The sequence below is a fragment of the Macrobrachium rosenbergii genome, chromosome 55 (genome assembly GCF_040412425.1).
Source record: "Macrobrachium rosenbergii isolate ZJJX-2024 chromosome 55, ASM4041242v1, whole genome shotgun sequence".
Lineage (NCBI taxonomy): Eukaryota > Metazoa > Arthropoda > Malacostraca > Decapoda > Palaemonidae > Macrobrachium > Macrobrachium rosenbergii.
The window spans coordinates 61,756,985-61,784,484 of record NC_089795.1 but is presented as its reverse complement, the minus strand read 5'-3'; the positions used below and the strand labels follow the sequence as shown (position 1 = coordinate 61,784,484).

At 34.1% G+C, this 27,500-nt stretch overlaps 1 protein-coding gene across 1 annotated transcript in view; it reads right to left on the bottom strand.

The window, feature by feature from the left end:
- The window catches only part of LOC136835325 (parapinopsin-like), a 384,012-nt gene that overhangs the window by 83,837 nt on the left and 272,675 nt on the right, over positions 1–27,500 (bottom strand). The window contains exon 3 of the mRNA XM_067098671.1: positions 18,473–18,668. Within this exon, the coding sequence (XP_066954772.1) occupies positions 18,473–18,668 (196 nt within the window). The remainder of the gene's footprint in view (positions 1–18,472; positions 18,669–27,500) is intronic.

Below are 27,500 nucleotides of genomic sequence, written 5' to 3'. Positions count from 1 at the left end.
ATTGTGTTCTTATCATTTCTCTTTCCAGTTCTCAATTCTTATGTAATGAAAATCCGATGAAATACAGATAACCGAGTAGAAGTTAATAAATGAATACCTGTTAACAATGAATACCTGTCTATATGAGGTGTTTTTTATCAAAACGCTATACAATGAATACCTGTCTATATGAGGTGTTTTTTATCAAAAGAATTTTACCTAAGTATTAATGGTCAAAGAGCTAGAAATCGTTGAATGAGTAATCCATCCGAGGATAACTAGGTCACGCTCATGTCTCAGTTCAGTATATAAGCTGTAACACAGATTCTGGAGAAAAGCATGACACATTTCAAACCACTCTTCCTCATATTCACAGTGGAAGATGAGGAAGACCCCGCCCGTATCTCATACAAGGTTAAATGCCATACTCTAAAGAGAGAAAACGACATTGAAAAATCAAAGTTTGTAAGATTGTAAACAGCTTTATTATTTTATTATTATTATTATTATTATTATTATTATTATTATTAAGAATATAAATCCCTATTCATATGTAACAATCCTACGGGGGCTACTGGCTTACAGGGAACGTAAGACAAACGAACCATTTAAAATCTACGTGCTAGTAATTTCGAGAGCCAGGAACACATTCAGTATCATTTTAATTATAGACTCTTAATGACACAACACAGTGAAAAACAGAAGGCTTGTTAACTTCCTGGAAATGTGTGCATCATCAAAATTTCGAAATGAGAGTACAAGAAACATACACCGATATTTCTCATGTGAACATACTTCACGGATTACGAAATCCAGTTTGCTGTAAACATCGGTTTGACAGGAAAGGTCGCATCTTTATTAATCTGTCTTTTAGAAATACGATCGACTACCAATCGGATATTTAACACTAAACTTTGATAAAAATATATTTACCCTCCATCGTAAGGGTAAATATATTTCTTGGTGTTTTAGAAATGTGCAACGAACAAGAATCCAGTATTGAAAATCACTGTATCAGAAATAGTAGGAACTCATGGCTTAGAAAATAACTTGCGTAATCAAGAATCCTGTCGATTTCAATATCACATGACGCACTAAACGATAACGTACCACATAATAATGAAGAATCCTTAGTGACCATTCATGGATCTAGTTAAAATATTAAACTATCAGTAGCATGTTTATAATATATATATATATATATATATATATATATATATATATATATACATACATACATATATATATATATATATATATATATATATATATATATATATATATATATATATATATATATTAATGTAACATACATACACACATATATGTGTGTGTTCATACATACATACATACATACATATATATATATATATATATATATACATACATACATACATACATACAGACATATTAACAATAAAAGTTTCTCCTAATATCAGGAGATCCACAAAGTAGGAAGAAATATAAGAAGATGATCATCAAATGTTACATACAGTAAAACGTGATTTAATCTTTGTGTGAAAATACAGGAATACGTGACTTGATGTTTATGGTAAACGCTGTAAAATTCAACCAATATTTCTCTCAACTGCTGTGAAAAATGTGGGCCGTAATGGCTGCACCAAAATAGGTTTAGTTTGTGAATTAGTTTTGCGAAATTTTTGGGAGTTATTTTATAAATATTTTTTTAAGAGGAACAGATGAAACGATGGACGGGGTAAAAATAGTACTCAGCTACCACACCGTTGTTAAGACTTTTACTACAAAAATAAAAAAAAGATACTCGAATGATAAAACCTCTGGAAATAAAGATGGAAAATAAAAAATCAATGCATCTGGTATTCTTAACTGTTCACTTTAACAACCAGAAATAAATAAATAAAAGAAAAAAGCATATATTTACATAAGCGGATGAAAAAACACAAGCGCATACATACAAAAATACACGCACAACAGAATCTTCCTTCAAACAGGACGCCACATGTGCATTAGCTTTATACACACATACATATATACTGTATATATATTATATATATACATATGTGTACTTATATATAAATGTATGTATGTATGTGTGTGTGTGTATATGTATATATATATATATATATATATATATATATATATATATATATATATATATATATATATAACGCTAAACAACACAAATTCACTGTGTATAAAGCTACTACTTTCTCAGAGGACGACAATGATGCGGAGGGTTCAAGAGAGGAGATTCTTTATTTACAAGCTTTCAGAGGCTTATCTGCCTCCATCTTCAAGGAACCAAGTTTTATACATGTCAGACGAATGTATAAGCACAAGATCGTCAACTGTCTACTTCTATTCCTGGCCTATGGCCTAGGTATTGGGTCTTTCAGCGGGCATCGCATCCGTTCTTCGGGAACGACGCCTGCGGGGCGTGACCTAATATCCAGGTCATATGCCAGGACTAGCAGTAGTTAACGATCTTGTGCTTATATATACGTCTGTCATATGCGTGTTTGTTTCATTATTCGGTTCCCTGAAATGGAGGCAGAGGAGCCTCTGTAAGCTTGGGAATACAAAATCTTCTTTCGAACCTTCCATTTCATTAGGTCCTCTTTGAAAGCAATATATACATACTGTACATACATACATACACACACACACACACACACACACACATATATATATATATATATATATATATATATATATATATATATATATATATATATATAAAATAGTCTCTACTATTTACAGTCATCAGAAGTGTATTTTCAGCAATACCAAAGACTGCATAAACACTACAAAAAACTTTTACGCTTGTGCAGATGGGCGTATTGAAGCTCAAGTATAATTTATGTATGCACGCATGAACTTCAATAAATTCTTTTTTAATGGTGTAGAATAACTGGTAATAACTGGTGAATAACTTCACTATTTCTATTCTGGGGTACGTTTGGATCATCTCAGTTAAGAGCTCTGGAAAGAAGAGCTCCTAACTTTCTTTCCCTTTCGAATTCAGGGCGTTCAGTCAAAATTGAGTTCAATAATCAGTGAGGGAAGCAAGAAGCTGAGAGGTCTGTATGTCTATTAAGAACACATTACTTTGGTGAATGTGAAAACAGATTTTATGTTTCAGCCAACAATAAAATTATAACTGAATAAATAAATAAAGATAAGCTTAACTGTGTGGGGTCGCATCGCATCAGTGAAGGGATAGCTTCTGTAAGTGTTTACTCGAAACTTATACCCTTTTATGGCTATCAGAATATATATATATATATATATATATATATATATATATATATATATATATATATATATATATATATATATATATATATATATACATACATACATATAGTATATATATGTCTTTATATAAATGTGTATATATATAAATATATTATATATATATATATATATATATATATATATATATATATATATATATATATATATATATATATATATATATATATATATATATATATATATATGTATACACACAAACACACACATACAGTATATATGCAAACACACACACACGAGATAGAGAAAGAGTGATACGGCGAATACATTTATTATTAGCCAGGCGTTGCACACTTAAGGAAACAATTGCGACAGCGTGTATTGTGTTACCAATTTGGTGTTCTTAGCTCTGAATGTGAACCAGCAGATGCATCCTTTACTTATTTAAAATCAATTTTCTTTCATCACACAAGAATATTACTTCTGATATATAATTTTTTTTTTACCAAATACCAAATACCCAACTATTTGACTTTACAAGCGTCTGCTTTTTGGCAGCATATTTACTAACATTTTGATGATATATTTTACATTACGTAGAATACCAATCTGTCTGTCAGAAGGCGGAATATACTATAATATTTCTGATAATAATTTTATCATTCATATTGGTGAAATAAAAAAGAATAGTTATAGACTTTTAATTTGCATTCTAGTCATTATCCTCACTATCCTATTATTTCTGCTTTCATTAACACTAAAATTTTAGAAACTCGTCCCGAAATCACCTGATCTTAATTGAAATTATATCCGTTCTTCCTTTCTTATATTAGGCAGGCTACGCTTTATGAAAAGATCTACAGTTGGTATACACACACACACACACACACACACACACACACACACACACACACACACACACACACACACACACATATATATATATATATATATATATATATATATATATATATATATAGACTCAGTACTAGACTGAATATATCAATCCCAGAATTTCATACTGTTTTACTTTTACAGAACAAATGTAGTGAGACAGAACAAACAAATTTCAACGAAAACAGAAAAGTAAGAGAACCGAAATTGGAAGAAAACATCAATATCAACCAATGTACGGTGAAAGGGAATGAAGTAAAAATTCACTTACATGTAGCAATCATATTCCCTTTTATTTTGTCCGAAACCAGAAATTTGACCGTTTCGGTGCCACTGAATCCCAAGAATTTTAATACCACATCGTTCTGGGAATTATTTGCGGTATCTCGCATTATTTTTGAGACCCAGTACCGATTATTTTTATAACACTGTTCATATATTTAATTCTCTTGTAAATATTTCGTTTCCGTTAAATTCTACCTTCTTGTTCGGATTACTATCACAGGAGTGACATATCGCACGGGTGACACAAAAAAATGCAATAGTAAGGCGCTGCTCCAAGTTGTTCTATTAATACTTACAGGGCTACGACCTAATCTAACCTATCCTATGGCCCCATATGATCCCGGTCAAACTTAGTAAAAATCATGCCAGGAAGCGGTACTTAGAAGAATACAGTATAACCTTACCTACCATTATAACCTAACATAACCTAGGGAACAGTGTTCTATCTCATTATGGGGCTTTGTCCCTGTGTACCCCTTTTAACCTTGCATACAGTTAACGTATTTCTTAAGTTTGAGAGTCAAATGAATTCAATTTTGTCCAGCAATTTTTGTCATTCTATCAGTAAGTCACTCTTTGACACCTCATTTTTGGCACTCCTTTGCTTTGTCACTCTTTTGACAATCTTCAGTTCAATCACACATGACACCTTATTTTTGGAATGCCGAAAGTGGCCGGTATACCAAGCCCATAGTCTTGGATATTTCTCTGGGGTCCTAATCCACTTCGCTTTTGTGCGAATTTGTAATATTTTTCTGAAATTCTGCCTCCCTCTATTCATGTTTTTTCTTGTTCCACAGTTCTATAGTGAAAGGAATAAAAGGCCTCTGGTCCTACACACTGTGCCCTCGAAACAAACTCACCGGAATGTGGATGACGGTGCTCTCCAAATGAGTAGCCCACACAAACTCCTGGGGCAAACTCCTATGAATACCATCAAGCTAGTTCTGTTACCTTATACACTGCTCCCTTAAACAGAGGGATTTTGTATTTCAGAACATAATCCATATGAGGGGATATGTTTGCAATTACAGATAATTCTCTTCCTGTGAAATCAGTTCAAAATAAAAGCCCTGTCATTCTACGTAAACGTTTTAATGTCATCTCACTTCCTCTCCAGTGTAATGCGGAAGCTTATGATAATGTCTTTTTCTCAATTCTCTGGAATGACTACAAGTAAATTCATATGTCTTGTCACAATAGTGTTGATAACGTTCTTTTCATTAAATGAAACGTAGTCATCTTCCATTGCAAGTGTCATAAATATTGTGTAATATATGCATCTGGATTTGTACCTATTTTGATTTTCTCGCTGATATGTTATTCGAGAGTTTCTGTAAGTGATACTTATTCTGTACTCAGAAACATTAACTGCTACTAAGGCATAACGATGAGTCTGCATTGTAAGCTGAATTGAAAAAAAAAAAAAAACTTAAATCACAAAAAAATCAGCGTAGAAATGTGTTTCGAAATCATAGCTGTGAAATTTTCAGAAAACTGTAAAATGAAAGCAATAACAACAAAGAGAATGTTAGCAAACAAAATCAAGGGGGAAAACCAAACTTGCTTACAGTTAAAGCAACTTGGTTATTGTTGTATAGAACTGTGTTACAGACAACATTTAGTTCCAAAGTAATTGCTGTATATGTTCGTAAACGAAGATGGTTCAACTTCTGCAGGAACAGTGACTTTGACCAAATAAAAACCGACGCGTGTCATAGAATTTAAGTTGGTTTTTTCCTGGAGTCAAATAACAAAAATATTTGGGTTAAAGGCTGACTTATATGGCAATCACTTCTTCAGAAAGCGTGCTTGGTCATGTTATTTGTAGATGAATGAATAATCTCTGATTAAATACGATATTTATATTTATGCCACGAGTACGAAGCCGATAGATTTACCAATAAAATTGTTTCACAAATACGTAAATATGTATATATATACATACATTATATATATATATATATATATATATATATATATATATATATATATATACATACATATTTACATATATATATTTATATATATATCTATATATATATTTACACACACACACACACATATATATATATATATATATATATATATATATATATATATATATATATATATACACATGAGTATATATTACACACACACACACACACACACACACACACACATATATATATATAAGCAATTATTATTAAAGTCAACGGCATTATTTACAGAAACTATCTTTTTATCTAGACTTTAAATCAATCTATACATTTTTTCTTCTCAGGCAAGCTTCTCAGGAATGAGGAAAAAATATTCGCGTTTCTTAACATTTACTTTTTACAGTCGACGGGCCATTTCCCCACCTAACGGGGGCGTCTTCGGTTTTCATTATAGCATGCGGACTTTAGAGCTCATCCTTAAATGTGAAATATGACGTCACTAGAGTACTGAATTTCTATTGGTCGGCGGATCTCATTCTGACATACCAGAAGATGCCCTTCGACGTCTCCTCAAATCTGCACCACTCCCACATAGGGGGTGACCTCTTTCTCCCATGTGGCGTCCTATTTGCTAACACGTACACGGCAGAGACCACGGAAAGAACCTTTCATTCCCACTCGAAACCGAAGATATATGTGTGATATACAATTTAGATGATGTCTTCATTGCCATAGATACTGACAAAGAAGTCATCACCTGGCTACGGTACACCTTGAAGAGGAACTCTAGCCTAAACTTCATTATTGAATATTGCGTCGGAGGCTGACTTCCCTTCTTGGATGTAAATATAGAGAAGAAAGAGATAGCTACAATACTGAGTCGGTGCCTTAACGCCCATCCTGCCACTTACAAATGATCTGTGGTAGCCGCGTACGACATGAGGCGTGCAATTACACACTGTTCCTCATGGAAAGTTACTCTTATGGAGCTCGAACGTGTTAGGCAGCTCCTAATTAATAACAGTTACGACAGCAACCTAACAGGAGGCTGCATACGAAAACAACTGGATATGTATGCCAGCACAACCGTGACGACGTTTACCTCACCAAGAAACATCAAATTATACTATAGAACGGCATATCTTAGCCAGTTTCATGATGAGGTCAAGACCAGGGAAAAGATAACTGGCAGCTGTGCCACGCCAACACATTATAACGAGAGTGTCTCATTACGAGTCTACTGGCGCTCAAACCTGGTCAGCATCCTCGTAATACGAAATAGTACCGTCCCCGTGGAGAGATGTGAGAGTCGATCAACGTGGTATATAAATTCAAATGTACCAGAGGGACATGTCGAGCCCTAAGCAATTACTACACAGGTCGAACCACTACCACTGTGCGACGACGATTCCAGGCTCACCGCAACCAAGGAGCTCTATTCCAACATTCTGTAGACGCCCACGACCGGAAATCAAAATTACAGGAATTATTAAAAGGCACAGGGATCGTGCATTGAGAAGCCTGGTTCCACAAATTGCAAACAGCAGAAGCCTTAAGTATAAATCAATAACGGCCTGCTTTAAATATACTAAGGCACACGGACTTCATCCTTCCTTCTTCAAGGAAACTAGAGGACATCTGTGAGAATCCGAAAGGAGAAACGCACGACTGAATGCTCCCAATAAGACAAAATACCAATAATGTAACAGATCAAAACTATCGGCCAGAGACGGGAATCACGCCCTCGCACACGCCCTCTGCTGCTCGCCGTGGCATAGGACTTGTCCTACGGATCATCAGAAATGTCCTTGCTGCCGCACAGACTACAGAGCAACAGGATGAAACCGGCCGATCAATAGAAAATCAGCACTCCAGTGACGTCGTATTTTACATTTCAGGATGAGCTCTAAAGTTCGCATGCTGTAATAAAAACCGTTTATGTCAATGTGTAATCTAGTCCTTAAGACGCTGCCGACAGGTGGGAAAAAGTCCGTCGACTAAGTAAATGGAAAAAACCGTGAACCATTTTTCCTTATTCCTGAAAAGCTTGCCTGACTTTAATCACTCTTTTCACAGACCTGTAGCCCCCCACAATATTTCCGAACGAACAAAGCATTTAAAAACTGTTGTTTATTTTTGCACCTACAGTAATATTTTGCCCCTCTAAGAAAAATTTTTTTCTCAAAACTTTCAACCACTGTTCTTCATTTGTATTCAACATCCACGGTTCACTTCCATAAAGGAGAGTTGGCTTTGCAGCTCAATCATATATTTCATCGTGGCTAAAATAGAAATTCCAGATCTCTTACCAATCTTTGTCACACTCTTGTACCCTCCTACTACCATGAAATACATATACTCGTGCATACCAATAAAAATCAGCTACCTCCGTTCCTCACCTATCCATACGAACATCAATTGTTCCATCTTCCTGGTTTCTATTTCCCCTTGCTCACATATACTTTCAACTCTCTCCTCATTTAAACACTTTCAAAATCTTTGACTAGTTTATATAGTCTTTCTTTTATGCGTGAGCGTGAGTTCAAACCTTGCCACGAAAAGAAAGTCTTGATTTATATCCCGGTTGGATATGAGACCGTAGCGATCAGTATTAAAAAAGTGCGTGAAAACTGAGAAATCAAGTAATTATGGCTATTAAAATACAGTAAAAGTGACCAACTAGATTTCATATACATACATGCATATATGCATACACACACATATATATAATATATATATACACAAATATATATATATATATATATATATATATATATATATATATATATATATATATATATATATATATATATATATATTAAAGAGCATAACATAGGATAAGATGAGTCAGATGTTCAACCAAGCGTTTTTACGATTATTCATGCATCGTCGGGGCACAAATGCGAAGTTAAGTAACTGTGGCTATCAAAAAACATATAAATCTGGTTAAAGTGATCCGATAGATTTTATATAAATACACAAACGCATATATATATATATATATATATATATATATATATATATATATATATATGTGTGTGTGTGTGTGTATTTGTTTATATATATACATATATATACATACAGTATATATATATATATATATATATATATATATATATATATATATATATATATATATATAAATTATATATATATAAATATATATATATATATATATATATATATATATATATATATATATATATATATATATATATATATATACATATATATACATACATACATACATACATAACATGGGATAATAAGAGTCAGAAGTTCAACTAAGCTTTTCACCTTTATTCATGCATCGTCGGGGAAACAATGAAAGACAATATAGAAGAATGGTAGATCAGTAAACAGAAAGAAACAAGAACCACCAGATGGTTAACTGTCAAAGGATAGCAAAAAAGATATAATCTGGATTACCTCTTACCTTACTGTGTCTCATTTGTGCCGCGACGATGCGTGAATAAACGTAAAAACATTTGGCACTGAACTTTTGCCACAAGTTTCCTATTGCATTAGCTTGTACTAAAATCATGTACACCTTGTGACTTTTGAGTATACACACACACACACACACACATATATGCTTCAAAACTTTTCCTGGAATTTTCTGAGTTACACTCACGTAAATATATATATATATATATATATATATATATATATATATATATATATATATATATATATATATATATATATATATATATATATATATATATATATATATATATATATATATATTTACATGAGGGTAACTCAGAAAACCCAGGAAAAGTTTTGGAACATGTAATCAAGAGATTATACAACCTAATTACTAAATAAATAACTATCTGGTATTACCGGTTTATATGAAAGCAAGGGTACCGAGAGGATCAGCTGTAATAGTGAAGATCAAAAAAAAGAAACATCTGCCCTGATTATGGCGACAGTGTTTTTGGGCTCCCAAGGGGGATTTTAATTGATCAAGTAAAATGCTACAAAAGGGACTTGCAAAACCTGCGGCCTCCATAGACCAAAAAACGACAGGGGAAGCCGCGTCGCACAAATCTCTTCCATCTTTATAACTCTCCGGCATATTCATCAAGATTTGCATAGGAAGGCCTACGGGGGTATCCCTGGGAAAATCTTCTATACCATCCCTGTAGACCTGAATTTGCTCTTTCCGACTTTTCCTGTTCCTAAAACTTAAAAAAAAAATAAAAAATAAATAAATAAAACCCTTACAATGAGTACTGTGGGTGATGCTAAACACACAATTTTAACTTGGTCTATATCTATACATACAGTATATATATATATATATATATATATATATATATATATATATATATATATATATATATATATATATATATATATATATATATATATATATATATATATAATCACATTAATACACCTTTGGCAATGCGTGATAAACGAATGACGTGTTAAAGTGATTATAATCATATATATATAAATACATTACTAAAATCGTGAATAAAATGGTCAAATAAAAGTCATAATCTTCCATTTAATGGGTGAAACACGCTCCTCACCAAGACGACGGAAGAACCGTAAAGTAGAGATGATTCATTACAGAAGTTATAGAGGTTAAATTCTACAACCCGAAAAATAATTGCGATAAAAGTCCGAGATTTAGCAAGACGGTAATATCCATCTGAACGATATATAAAAATGTTCGTTTCAGAGTCGTAAAGAGTTTCTCCTTTTTCACAAAACTGAAAAAAAAAAAATACTTGAGAAAATTCGGTTTGCTAAAATGCGCAATAAATAATAACTCGTAAAAGAACACCTCGAGAATCTTGAGGATTTTTACTAATATGATATTTACTTACTCCTGACACTGAATCAACCAATGGAATTTTCAATTTCATCATAAAAATATACTATCTATAACTTTATTTAAATTTAACCGACAGTGGGTGGAATCTGTAGATACTTTTAGAAAAAATATATTGGAATATATTATTAATATTTCCGAATCACCAGACCACTTTTGGCTCCATTTGAGTAGGATTTAAACTTTAAACTACAAACTACTCTATGTAGAGCAGGATTTGAACTTTAAACTACGAAGTACATGCCCAAAATAACAACTAGGAAGAATAAGAATGAGATTGAAAAATAACAGAAGAGGAGAGTAGCTGTAAAAATCAGTTTAAGAAATCATATGCTATAGTTCATCGTGTACTGGAGTCAACTGGATAACTTCATACCATTTGCAAGTTTGTCCATGGCATGTTTTGAAGTATCAAGCGAATTCACCGGTTGGCTTGGCGCAGGTGTTCCTGATCAAAACAGAAGGTCTGTTCTGGAATTAAATCAATCTCCTGATTATCTCCAGCTTATAAAAGGGGCCAACACATTTTATGGTGCTGCATTCTGATACTTATTTTCTTTACTGATATTAATTTCTTTCCCTCTTAGCTGCTGGAATTCTCTATAATTTTTCTGACAATTCATACTGTTGTATAACACCGTATACAAAGGACCAGAAAATAAATAAAATATATCTGTCTATCTTGTGACAATTGGGAAAAAATAGAACACGATTTTACTGCAACAAATATTTCCGAAATGAAAATGAATATTCAATTTACCAGAACACTGGATCGCATACTATTAATTATTTCAGCTTGCACCATTTCATTCTTTACAGGCTTGACATTTTATGTAGACGGGCATATTATCATATTTTCAGCACACTTCCAGATAACTACTCCCACACTAATTATACAACATCATAATGTCCTTCAATGCATAGATATAATGGAAATTTTTTTTTAATAATTACTGTGCGATTACCAGCAACCGTTATCCATTTAGAATACGTTAAAGCTGAGGTACCCATAAAATATATAAACACAAATCCTGCTGCGTTATTCTGCTACACCGTAACATGCATGTATTAATGACTGTTTGTAACTGAGCGACAGTTAATAGCAAGTTTCATTAGCAAAGTACATTTGGTAATAGGCCATACACAGCTATCATGTCTATTTCTATCTGTTTCAAAGAGGAACAAGCTAATTTATGTGACAGACTACAAACGCCTGGAATGGTAGGCAATCTGAAAGGGTAGGCAAACTGCATGAGAATACGAACATGATTTCACAATGTAAAGTGGGATTGCTAAACTAACACAGATATCCTTACGTTCTTAATACATTAGGTAAAATGATTTCACACATAATAGTATATGTTTATATATATATATATATATATATATATATATATATATATATATATATATATATATATATATATATATATATGTGTGTGTGTGTGCTTAAAAATCACAGTAGATGCACGTGACTTCAGTCTATCAGTCTAAACACACGTGTAAACATATATATATATATATATATATATATATATATATATATATAAATATACACATATACATGTATTATATGCGTATACATATAAAATAACAATGACCTGTTATCTTCTCGACTTCTCCACACTACTTGGATTCGATTGTCATTACAAAGCCCGATGCGGGAGCGAACCCGCACGCGATATGTCAGAACAAGGTTAACGCAAGTGAAAGTAATATATATACATATATATTACATTATTTATATATATATATATATATATATATATATATATATATATATAACTCACTTGTCTGTATTATCTTACAGTTACTTTTTACCCTCCCTGAACTGCATCTGTGTTCACTATTGCTTCAGCTAAAGAATGATGAGAATTACTTACCTACCTATCTATCTGTCTATCTGTTATAAATGCAGTGTGCGTATTTACAAGTACACACTAATTAAAGATAAAAATGGTGAGGGACACAGTTGTTATAGTACATGAAAGGACGATTTGCTAGATGCAATGGTTAGTACAGGAATGGCTGTAAGTAATTCTGATCATTGTTTGGCTGAAGCAATAGCTCACACAGAAGCAGTTCAGAAAGGAGTGAAAACGTAGCTTTAACAGTAATCAAGACAAGCCAGTGTGATGAGGAGGTAGTGAAGACACACAGCATACAAGGAGAAATAAATGAAAGAGATAAGGCTAACGACAGAATTGATGGGGTATGAAAAGAAAACTCATAATTAATCCCTTTTGTAGACTGTGAAAAGCTTGGCAATAAAGCATAAGTAATGCAGTACTTCCCTACTGTGCATAGGAGAAACAGTTAGCTGAGACGCTTTATTAACACAACTGTGTAATTTTGAGATATTAATGATAAAAAACTTCCGGGATGATGTGTTCCCCTCCCGAACCTTAACTCGGTTCCGCCCGCCCTTGCAAAGTAGAATTAGTGCATTAATATACTTTTATATGTGATCTTGTGTTAGGATTGTAGATCACATAACATTCAGCACTATCAAAGTCTTTCATAAAAACTAAGTATGCGTGTGGGAATTGTTTAAAAAAAAATTTAGCATTAGCGAAGTCTTTCCTAAAAGTTATTGAACAATGATTGCACCCTATAATCATAACATTCGCATTAAGATGTTTCCCGTTACACCAATGCACAGTCCAGAAATGCGATATGAAGTAATGTTTTATTCCTTGAGCACATTTTTTTTTAAATAACCGTATATCCAAATAATAATGCTTACAAAAGTAGGACGGTATCTATTCATATTTGTTAGTATATAATCACTACCTTCCATGAAGCATATGTAGCTTAGCATTAAAAGTAAACTTGTTAAAATCGAGTGTGTGTGTGTGTGAGAGAGAGAGAGAGAGAGAGAGAGAGAGAGAGAGAGAGAGAGAGAGAGAGAGTGTGTGTGTGTGTGTGTGTGTGTGTGTGTGTGTGTGTGTGTGTGTGTGTGTGTGGGAAAGGTTTACCTTCAGGAAACGTGATTTTTGACCTTTCATGATACTCGAAGCTAAGAAATCATTTTACCTTTATTCACCCTCAAGCAGAACAAGAAATTTCAGTTAGTAGGAGTTTTCTTTTACCTTACTTTTTCCTGTACAGACGACAATGCTTTACTGTAGATTATCAGAGAAACACGAAGTGTCTAGCTAAAGTTAGTTTTTCTTTCCTCAACAATTTTACTAAAAATCGAAGCCAAGTCTCATACAGCAAATAACACTGGGGGTAATATTAAATGTATGATAAGCAGCCAAATATTCTTTTTATGCCCAGGCCACAAGTAGACCAGAGAATTTTTAGGAAAGCGGCAGACGTGATTATTCACTGATATAAGGATGAAATAGAAGCATAAAATGAATTCCAAAACTTGGCAGTAAGGCGAAAACTAGTGAAATACGCAATCCATGTGTTACTGTCAGCTTAATGTCGAACTGTTATGAACATGAAACAAGTATAAAATGTGCCGAAGTTTCTTCAGCGCAATCGAGTTTTCTGTATAGCGTATAATCAAGGCCACCGAAAATATATCTATCTCTTGGTGGTCTTGGTATAATACTGTATGAGCTGCGGCCCATGAATCTTCAACCAAGGCCCGGTGGTGGCCTGTCCTATATCAGTTGCCAGATGCAAGATTATGGCTAACTTTAACCTTAAATAAAATAAAAACTACTAAGGCTAGAGGGCTGCAGTTTGGTATGTTTGATGACTGGGGGGTGGATGATCAACATACCAATTTGCAGCCCTCTAGCCTCAGTAGTTTTTGAGATCTCATGACGGACGGACAGACAAAGCCGGTACACTAGTTTTCTTTTACAGAAAACTAAACCCTCAAATTCCAGGAAAAGAGTAAACCGTCTTATACAGTTTCGAGACATCTGAAGAGGAGTCGAGATGTCTCGTTGAATTTGTGCTGCTTCAAATGGATAAATGTTGTCTTGAGTCGTCCTCTGTCTCTGCCATAACCAGCCAGTCATTGGGGTAACTGCTAAGTCTTATCCCAATCCAATGGCAGAACTGTCCTGGCAGGTGTTATGAGGCCATCGAATGTGAGGAAAAGTCTTCTTGCGTCGGAGTTAAAGGATCTAGATTCTAGATGAAATGAATGGGTGGTCAGAGTTACTGGACAAGAACAGAACAAGCTTTAGTGCAAACAACAAAAAATAAAGAATGTGGGAGTCAAATGCTTTAAAGATATATTAAAAGAAACAACAAAATGATTTCAAAAGTCCCTCAGGTAAGATGACCAAATGTCCGTGAAATGAGGGAGGAGACCCCCAGCAGATCGTCTTTTAGAATCTATCTTAGTGACTCGTAGATGATAAAGCAACAGTATAGTAATCGGAAGGATTTTGGTGGACGCTCACCTTTTGCAGGGACTGAATCCTTGAATAGTCATCAAATCCATGATCAAGCAGCACTTCAAACTCATAAAGAGCTACGCAGGAATATAATCTAGGACAGATTCCTTGTCGATCCTTAAAAATGTTAGCATCTGTTGACTTACTGGCCGAAAATAAATGGAGGAAGTAAAATAGAGACGCCGAGAAAGTAGGGATAAAAAGCACTGGAAGACAAGGCTGAAAAGCGAGGGCCGAGAACGATGGCATTTTCACTACGTCAGCAAAATCGGTCTAATAGAACAGATGAGATGTGGAAGAGAAAATTTCAACTCAAGGGATTTGTTGAAAACTTTTTCTGCTAAGAATTTAATTTTTTTGTGAGGTATATGGCATCATGATTTAAGCTTTCTCTACAGCATGATACATCTGTCATCAAGTTGCAGAAGTACAAAAATTTCTTACAAATTTATGAAAGGCAAGGTCAGCAGCAGAAAGAGAGGCTAAGAAATACAAGTGTCTACCCTCACCAGAAGAATTGCTAGGAAAATTCTATCAGTAGGGGCGACATGTTGATTGAAATACCATGGTGCAATGAAAGGGGAGGGGGCGTTGCCTAGCAACACGTCCCCAAGAAAAATGAAGGCAAAGGCTTGAAGGTTAGACAATTAAGAAGCTGCAAAATAATATAATTTGTGGTGTGTGGATGGAAACAGTGTCATGAGGCAAGTCTTCAATACTACTACCTATTACAGATAAGGAAGGGCTTTACCTGCAGATTACAAAATAGACCCATGACAAAAGGTTGGGTACATGAGAAAGAAGTAAAGCCAGTGAAGTTATCTGGCCAACAACAAAAGACTGGAATCAGAAGAAAAATTTCTAGCCAATACAGTTAAAAATGTCTTAGTGCTTGAAGAAAGAAAACAAGAAACCGTAACGCTGAACAGAGCAAATCAAGGATATGGCAGCAAACATACAAAGGTATATGAAATGAATCGAATGAATTTAAACATAATATTAATGTACCTGCATCATATTTCTTTTAAATCAAAATAATGTTTCGAAGAATATAACCTCCATATTAAAGGAAAATATCTAAACTGCAATAAGCTCCGTAACATGGAGAGCCTTTGCTTCGTAACAGATTCAATTTGTGATATATTTACATAAAAGAAAATCCTGTGCATTTCTGCTATTTCTTGAAGACTAATCTTTCATGCATATCAGAAAGGGTAACGGTTATTCTGAGGGAAATTTTGTCTCGTCATTTCCAACGAAAAGCTCCCGCAGTTAACAACGTAATATGATATCATATTTTCTGAAGGTATAAAAGCTATATTATTATTATTATTATTATTATTATTATTTTATTATTATTGCGAAGAACTTTAATGAAGTCAATGGTTCACATTTCTAGCTTTTCACAGGGATTGCCCGAAAAATTTGCTCTCAAATAGGAAAGAAAACTGGAGGATGGTAAAGCTATGGAAGTTGGACAGTTAGGTAGAGACGGACCAATGAAATGTAAGACGTGCAGCAGCGGACAGAGAGGGACGCCGCCGGGAGTTTTTAGTATCGTTTACGGCATACAGAGGAAGACGCATCGTACACAACACACATTATTATATGCATTCATACATACACATTTTATATATATATATATATATATATATATATATATATATATATATATATATATATATATATATATATATTGGAACATTGCTGCTTCATAAACCTCTTTCTGGCATGCACCCTCACCTCGTGAATGTTAACCCCTTATTTAACAATGCCTATTTTATTCAATCTGTCCACCCTTTTCAGGTTTGCCTCTCCTTTCTTCTAGCACTTCCGAATTGTTTACTGCTTTCACCAACCTATCGTCGTCTATTCTTTGCACTTAGCTAAATCATCTCAAAACACTCTGCTTCATCTTTTCACCTTCAAAAATCCTTTTACCACTTCCTTTGCGCATATCCATAATTGTCATCCTTTAAACTAATCTTATACTACATATACAACAAAAACAATTCATGTCTGTATCTTCCATTTTCCAATTTTTTAAAATCTGCATTGAACATCTACACTCCATTTCCATGGAGGAAAGCGAGATTAACAATCCATACAAATATATATTTACATGTGTATGTGCATATATATACTGTGTGTATGTATATATATATATATACATATACACATATATACATATACATATATATATATATGTGTGTATATATATATTGACCGCAAAAATCATTGCAATTTTCCAGGACAGTTTCAGAGTCAGCAGCGAGCGTGAGCGGTTCCAGGAGGATAGGACGAGGGGATAAAAGCAACAAAAGGTAGGGTCAAATTCTCTATACTTTGGGAATAACTTAATCCTAGGGAATTATACACGATAGAGACACCTATCCTGGCCAGGATTCAAGACGAGGTTTGTTATAATATGATTTACGAATTATTTGACTGGTTCACGTAATTTATTCACTAATGCGTGTTGGGAGATGTGTGTGATCCTTGCTTTCAAGTTTCATATAAGCATAAAAAAGAAGATATTTCTTTTTGCATTTTACCTACAGTTCGTTTCCCGACATGACGGAATTTATGCAAGCTCATGTTTTTCTTTATACAAAACGAGAAATATACAAAATATACAAAACGAGAAATGCTTTAAATAATGCTGTGAAATACATTTTCATGTGACAATCTAGTCATGTTTTATTAACAAGGCTGTGACAGATAACCTTTGAATATTAATAACTATGATCCTAACTAAAATACATTTACATTTTAAAAGTTAACCAATGATGGTTAAAATTACGTAAGCTGGAAAAAATAACGAAGGAGGCATTAAATATTTTAGTTTACTTGTTTCGTCTAAGAATCTTTCTACTTTGTCAGTTATCCGTCTATTCAAATTATTGTTACACTAGCGTATGCCTTAATACTCTTACCTTATTCCTGGGCCTTCGATCTTAAAACCTCCCCATCCCGCCAGGGGCGGGGCCGCCGATAAAAAGGAGTAAATCCAGACTCCCATGATGGTCAATAAGGCGTTCCTCTCAGTTAGCTCTGACGTCTTCCATGGCCTCGAGATCATCATATACCTTTCAAATGCCAAAACCATTAGGTTGCAGATGGACGTAATGCCTGGAGGAAGAAGGAAGGCAAGGATTAAAATCTGTATTTATTTTTGGAAGATATAACAGTGAACGTACGAGATAAGGTTTCAAAACAATTTGAAAATAAAAATGAGGTAGAGACACACTGACAAAAACAAAAAATAAATAAATAAAAATGGATAGTCACTGCACATACTAAAAAGGGGGGGGGGTTTATTCGAAGGACAGTATACTATAAAACTTTACGGACCATTCTAATAGCGTATTTATTCAATTAAGAAAATAAATGAAAATAAGAATAAAATGGATGCAGAAGGAGTTATAATAGCCAAAAGATTTCTCCCCTCACATTTGGATCACTTCTGAAACTGTAATACAAACTGACTATAAAAGGAACTCTGACAGAACTCAAGACCATAAGTGGTGGGCTAGTCTCAAATCTGCGCTCTTCAATGTAGGCCCAGCAGTTCCCCCTTTTTCTGAAACCATACAGCTGATGTGTTTGGCAGTAAGTAGGGCAATAAGAAACTCAGCCTGCCTCTTTCTTGTTTTACTGAAGTTAAACTGACTCGTTTGGAATCCGTGAAACTGAGAATCCTTGCCTTAACCTTGCTGTTAATTGTAAAAAATTATGATAAGTCAGCTCCACAGTTGTCTGCTTTTTATTGATAAGATTGAGAGGAGGTGGTCTTCTGCAGTAGGTACATGCGGTTGGGATGGTTGTAGCCCTGACAGTTACCGCATGATTTCTTTAACTCATATTTTATGTAGTTTTTCAACGTCTGTTGGTAAAATGCATGAAAACTTATGCTGAAAGTAAATATATGTTCCCTAGTTTGCGGTCTGGCTTTCGCAGGGTCCTGGGTACTTTTGATGCCCTTCTTTCATTTTCCAGTGTCAGACTGAAATCTCTTGGTTCTGGTCCTTAAATTCGTATGACTGGTTTCGACTTTAGTGGTGTTTCTGGTCATGTTAATCATGAACTTCTTGTTCAACTGAAATGGGAATTGGTGGACTAATCCTTGGTATGATTACCCATTTTCCTCGTACCAGACTGCAAAGAGTAGTTGTTGGCGGGCATTTCAGTAATCAAACAAATACAGTCTCTGGTGTTTCCCCAAGATGGTGCTCTTGACCCACTGGTTTTCCTATTATATATATATATATATATATATATATATATATATATATATATATATATATATATATATATATATATATATATATATATGGCATGTGGTTTGGCCTTGAAAACAAGGTTATAGACAGTGCAGATGATGCTACTCTGCGCAGATCCCATCTTAGTACAGAACTGCGGTTCCTGACAGTTGGCAGGTCTAGGACATCTTAAGAGCCGTCCATCCTACGAAATGTTATCACTATTTTATTCTTCTATGATTTGAATATAATTCCCATCCTTGGTCTTCAGCAAATGACACATCTTAAATTGTTGGGCAAGAACTTGATTTCTTCTGTGAGGTTCAATACCACATAGTTTTCTAATCTCGTAATTCAATAATTTGAACTTGAGACGTGCAAACTGGTGCAAATGGTTTTTTGTTGAGCAGGCTGACATGAGTCTCACTACACAGTTTGTTTGTTATTTGCTAAATTCGTTGTATTTTATTATTCATCTTAATTGTTGTTATTTAAATTAGCTATTTTCCTTTGGTATTTCCTTTTCATATTTCATTCTTTACTTCTAAATTTCTTTTTCTGTACTGCGCTATCTTCCCTAATGAGGCCCTTGGGCTTGAAGCATTCTGCTTTCCAACTAGGGTTGTAGCATGTGTTGTAATAATGGTAACATTAATAATAAGAGTATTTAATAGGCATCTAATGAAGCAGACTAATAAACATGTTTTTTAAATACTTTCTCTGATTGATTATGAAAGTAAGAGATCAATGCTACTAAATCTTCAAAGGCCCATAATTTGTTACCCAAAAAGTTCCCTTAGGGAAAATGACCGTATTTCAAAAGGTAAAAGAGGGAAAAAGTTGTGCTGTGAGAGAGAGAGAGAGAGAGAGAGAGAGAGAGAGAGAGAGAGAGAGAGAGAGAGAGAGAGAGAGAGAGAACTTTCTTTCCCACCACGTTCCAGGGACTGCCTTTAAAGCAGTAATAGAGAATTTATTTTCCGACAGATGAATATTATCGTAACCACTTCTAGTTGTCTGGACTGATTCGAATAAATGAATGTATATCATTCAATGTATGGAATCGAATTTCTTTGGATATTACCTCAGCATTCTATATGTTATTAGTGTATACACACCGTCAAAAACGAAGGTAACAGTTGTCAGAAGCAAGAGATACTATTCGCGGGCTGGATTATCCTGACCCTAAGGTTGTGGTGACATAACCGGGAGTTATTCACAGAAGAAGTAAATACATGAGAAAACATTCCTCTTTGGATAGCAGCATCGTTTCAAATAATATCCCCTCCCCCACCTCTCTCTCTCTCTCTCTCTCTCTCTCTCTCTCTCTCTCTCTCGTGTAAAACGAGTTCAACAACCAGAAAGTCAATTTTCCGTGTATCTTAATCAAATGATGCTGTAATTTATATATATATATATATATATATATATATATATATATATATATATATATATATATATATATATATATATAACATTTTTTATCACACCGTGATTTATATACAATCATGAAGCTACAAATGTCGCTTAATATCAAATCCACGCTACCTCGGGAATATCCCCGATAGGGAATTATCACCGAAGGGGAATTTATAAGTGATAAATGGACGGGCACTGCCGAGTCTCGATCCCGCGACACAGACGCGCCATCCAGCAACTCCAGTCGACGTTACCACTGACTTATAAATTCCCCATCGGGGATATTCCCGAGGTAGCGTGGATTTGATATTAAGCGACATTTGTAGCTTCATGATTTATATATACATATATATACAAATCATACACAAACACACACACACACACACACACACACACATATATATATATATATATATATATATATATATATATATATATATATATATATATATACCTCTAGGTCAAAATGAAAGGAAAAGGTACATCATCTGCCGCTTGTGACACCTTAGTCAGTAATATTAATTAAAACGTCTCTCGTAATTGACGTATTTGATGTATTAAGAGTCCAGTACACAAAAGGTTACTATCAACTTTAGAACGTAATGTCATATCTTTTGATGCAATTTAAGAGCTTGAATAGGACATTCATGTACAAATGTTGACATGTAGAGTTGACAACAAGCATGAACAACTATGAATACTACGGCCATCTCGTGTCACTTTGGTAATCGTTATCAATATTTCCATCGTTGTGCGGCGAAGCATAAAAATGACTTTACCTCTGGCAATAACTTCACGCAATTCACGATATATCCATTTGAAATTACAGGAAATTATGCCACATAGGCATCACTGCCAATATCCGAGATCAAATTATGCTCTGACGTTACAAGTTGTGGGAATGACATATTTACTGTTAGGTATGCGGTTTATCATTTTCATTTTACTCTATTTTTTTCCTATATGATTCACATGAGAATTGTTATTGGTGATATGAATGCAAAAGTCATCAGGAATAATGAAGGTATGGAGGATGTAATGGGCAAAGCCTAGGAGAGACAGCAAACGAAATTGCAATCTTTTAATTTGTTTTCTGTAAATGTCTGGTACTTACAGTAGAGGTACTCTTTCCGCAAAAGGACATCATTGCACGTAGACATCTCCAGATGGCAATCTAGTGTCCAAATATACCAAAACGCCGTTAATCGAGAAAGATAAAGAGCACTGGGGAATTAGAAGTTAGAGAAGGGCAGATGTCGGCCCGTGATCATCAACTTGTCATTGCCACACTACAGCTGAAATTGAAATCACCCAACAAAAAGCTTGCCACAGTAACTAGGTTTGATTTTGTAAATCCCCTGAAGATGAACATCGAAAGGCTTTTGCAAATGAATGCCAAAACAGATATGCAGTTCTGGAAACCATATCTGAAGAGGAACAGACAACCAATAAGGATTGGATAAATATTCAGAACAATATCTATATGCTGGGAAAGATATACTAGGATATGGGTAACAAGACTGACTCCTATGATATTGAATGAGACCTTAGGTAGAACAGAGGATACACAAAATCACGAGGTACAACATGTAGACAAATCTCAGGGAGGAAATGAAAAATGCAAATTAGAATGTGATGGGTACTCAAGTCTAGGTAGTGAAGTTAAACGAGGATTGTTTTATATATATTATATATATATATATATATATATTATATTATTATATATATATATATATATATATATATATATGTGTGTGTGTGTGTGTGTGTGTGTTTATATATATATGTGTGTATATATATATATATATATATATATATATATATATATATATATATATATATATATATATATATATATATATATATACATATATATAGTGTACATGCGTGTGTGTGTGTGTGTGTATAGACTTTTATTAAATGGTTATGAACTGTATCATGTACACATCATAAAATAGTTATTCGTTTATGAGCTTAACCCGAAAATACGAATTATATTTTTTCTTATGGCGAATAGGACTACGTATGCCTAATTGTCCATGTCGATTCCCTACTGTAAGTGATGGAAATATGCCCTTTAAAACAAGAAGTTAAATGATCCCGAAAACGAAAGAAGGAAACTTTTTAATTAGAATAGGTCAGCCATAAAATAAAACAGATATAATTGACTGACCCATGTCTAAGCTGCCCCAGTACAGTACCGGTTGGAGCCAGTGGAGGGATTAAACTTGTAAACAAGAATGTTATTCACAAATTACTGTCTATAGAAGAGGCAGAAGATGAAAAAATTATCATGTCTATGAATGAAATCTAATTTGGAAGTAAGAACTTTAATTTTTTTAATGCACGTGCGCTTGAAATCTTAAGAAAATATGAACGAACTGCCCAGAGAAAAAAATGCGACATTCAACATACCAAGCTGAAATGTAACCCCTCCAAAACTTACTGTACTACTCGTACATCCAAACAAGCACTACGGGTAAATCTTCCTGTTTAGGTTTATTTTTAGTTCCAAGATATCAGTGACAGCATAGGAGTTTTAGATATTAAACAGCAAGTACATACTCAGTCTTGGAGGCAATTGAAAAAAAACCATATTCGAGAGTTTTCAAGGCGCTAGGCTGGAGGGAAAAGAACAAGTTTAAAGATCAAGATTCTCTATATATAAACAATGCCAAGTAAGGTCACTGACGAATGAAATGATCATTGAAAATAAAAGATACAGAAACAAACCATTAATGATAATTGATAGATGTAGCAGTATCAATTGAAACCAATTTAATCATTCAGATAAATAGCTTAATGTGAGTTGACAGGACGCAGTGAACCCTATAGGTGCGTCCACGCTACAACAAACCACGTCATAAACACACATCCGCATCTCATTCATACATCACAAACAGGCTGAATACAATACAAGTCAACGTCCTATTTGCAGCTCTGACCAGCGCTTCATACGTTTACCAAACATTTGCCAAAGGTTCCTTCTATACATATAGTCGTTGTTTTGTTTTCGGCCTGATGTTACATAACTGCAATAAGTTCCCGACGAATGTTTATAACATGTTTTACCAGTGTGGACGCACGCTACAGAAGGATGCACGGTTAACAGGACCTTTGCCATAACTTGCCAAACTGACTGACTGCTTACATTCTATCTGGAGTTAACTTGGGCCAAGCCGTGCCAATAGCCGTGGCTATCAAAGAGCAATATCAGAATATTTCCATAAAATCCATGAGGAAATACAATTGATACAAGTGTTCTCGGCAGAATTTCATTTGATCTTTCCTAACAGAAAAGGATGCCGATATGATCAGAGAGATTCCGCGTTGTATGACTTGAGTACATGGTAGAGTTTCGAATTTTTCTGCCAAAGACCCTTTTCTTTATCTTCTTCCTTCTAAAAATGCCTGGGTGGTTGAACTGATTCACCGTGATTACTTATGTGAAACAAGATTACTTATACGTTTTAAAAATAAAGTAATTAACAATCAGAACAGAAACGCAAAAGGAGACAGAAAGACGTCTATATGCCTCTGCACTTTTCCTTGACGATGCGCGTTAACCTAATTTTCTATTTACCGCTGCAAGTTTATGCTCTGAATTTTTTGCTACTTTTCATTCTTTCATTTTCTAGTTTATTTTTGTCTTCCTAAATTTCATACTGTCTAAGAGAACTTTGAGTTTTCGGTTTCTGTGAAAATTAATCGAAATGTTTCCAAATGGCACTTTTCCCACCTTTCCCGTAGTTTCCCAGAATTTCAGACTTAGCCCTAAGTAAAAAATAAAGTTTATGGCAAACAAACTAAACCGTCTCACAAGAATATAGTATTGCGAGGTCATTGTTATATCTATTTATTTTACAATATTTACATAGCAATTGATTGGCTTCACTCGCATTTTTTTTTATTGAGGAAGACATATTTGGTCTTCCAGCTACAGTTTAAATTGAAAGCCCTTTTTCTTGGTAAATAAAACTATTTTGATTTATGTATCTTTTCTGAAATTATTATTTTGCTAGTAACCTTTTCATGTTTTTTTCGGGTATTGTACCTAATGTTTATCTAAACATAATAAATATCCTGAAAAGAAATGGAAACTTAATTTTACTGGCATAGCATTTCCAGTAAAAAAAAATAACTAACATTTTTGAAAACGAATCAAATGAAAAGACGACATAAAACCAAATGAAAATTATTTGAATAGAGTGTACTGACAGTAACAATAGAAATGCAATTTCTAAGTGTGGATACAGGATAGCTTAAATGATTACATTATCATTTACAGGGCGTTTCTCATTTGTTTAATGTCGCCAATGAACTTGATGTATAGTATAGAGGGAGAGAGGAAATTTATGGTCCTGTTTTGTCCATCTGTGATGTTTTTGACACAGGTTTTGTAATTGTAAACTGTTTGTCGTATTGCCAATTATTACTATTGGTATAGTGATTTGGTATAAATTTGACTTTGTTTTGAGGTCCCCGTAAGAACTGTCAAAGTATCAAGTGTTTAAAAGGTGTGTTAAGTAATTGAATTGTTTGTAATATCCTTTTAATATTATAGTAACTTGATGTTTATGATTCTAATTGCTTACTGACTATAATTTGTTACATAATACTGGTTGCCCTCCTGAGGAATGTTTATTTTATTGTTAATGTACTGTTTCGGAAATACTCTTTTTATTATAAATTTTCGTATATTGATTTGTTTGACTTTGTTGTACCTGAAGATTATCAGATTTTTCATTTATATCGATGAATTTTTTTTTTTGTAAGTAATGAAAGCTGCTGACTGACTTTATAAATGTATTTAAGCAATTGTAAATTTTGTGAATAATAAATTAGTTTTAAGGACGCCTTTGTTATTGCTTAACTCCTTCCTCCTTTGTCTGCCCAACGCTGCCGAATTTTCTTAGTCCCGATATTTTTTTTATTGTTCATAACTATATATATATATATATATATATATATATATATATATATATATATAAAATGTGTGTGTGTGTGTGTGTGCGTGTGTGTGTGTGAGCCTAAGCCAACACCGAAAAAATATAACTCTTAAACGTTGATTCACTAACCATTATTTTCTCCTGGCATTCGCTTATACTAAAAGTACATCTTGTGTTTTTTTTTTTTTTATAACCAGGTGTACCTGTAGGTGTGTGTGCACAGTTATAATTGCAAAATGTTCATGCATATTAGTATTCCTTCACTGCATTCACAAGCAAAACGCCAACCACTCCGCCACCATACTAAGGTGATCTTAGCATAAATATATGTATAAGCCCGAATTGTTTTAAGTGGAGGGATGGCAACAAAGCCTTGCAGAAAAGGATTTTCCTCATATAGGTTTTCTTTGAGGATATTGTGTTCTTAAATGGGACAGCTCAACCCATTCTCATATTTCTCAAAACTTAATTTTGTTCAATCCGTGGACTGAAAGCGTCTTGAATTTCCAGCTGCTTATGTATTCATTACTCATTAAGACCACATGGAATCAAATTCTGTAATTCATGCTACTGACTTACGTAGTACGATTGAGAGGACCCCGCTTGCATAAGCGACCTCCAAATACTTTTCTGTTGTAATGTGGGCATTATATGGGTTCGCGTAAGAAAAAGACTATTTCGACAAACTAGGCCTTTTTGGTCTATGGTGAATGGACGAAAATTGCATTGCTTTTCAGTATCATGACCTTGGGGAGCGATCTATAGAGATGGACGGTTTCTGTCCAGCCTCTGACAACCTAGCATGAGAGGAATGGAACAGAATATACAATTTAGGCAAAGGCCAAGCGCTGGGATCTATGAAGTCATTCAGCGCTGAAAGGTAAAATGATAGCAAAGAGGCTTTAAAGGTGAAACGGGAGGAAAACCTCAAAGCAGTTGAAGCACGATGAATCAATTGTTAGGAGAGGGTGGAAAGTAAGATGGAAGAAAGACATTGTGAAGGGAGGTACAGTAAAAGGAATGAAAGGGTTGCAGCTAGGAATGGAATGGAATACAAAATTTAGGCCAAAGGCCAAGCACTGGGACCTACGACGTCATTCAGAGCTGAAAGGGAAATTGAGAGTACAAAGGTTTTAAAGGTGGAACAGGAAGAAAACCTCACAGTTGCACTATGAAACAATTGCTAAGAGAGACCTAGCATGGGAGAATGCTGCCAAAACGCATGAAAAGATGCCTTTTGACATGGAGACTTTTATTTCAACATTGAAGTTAAAAACTCAAATTTAAAATCAGGATGTTACTGATTTTTGCTTGAAATTCGTTAGAAAAAAATCGCA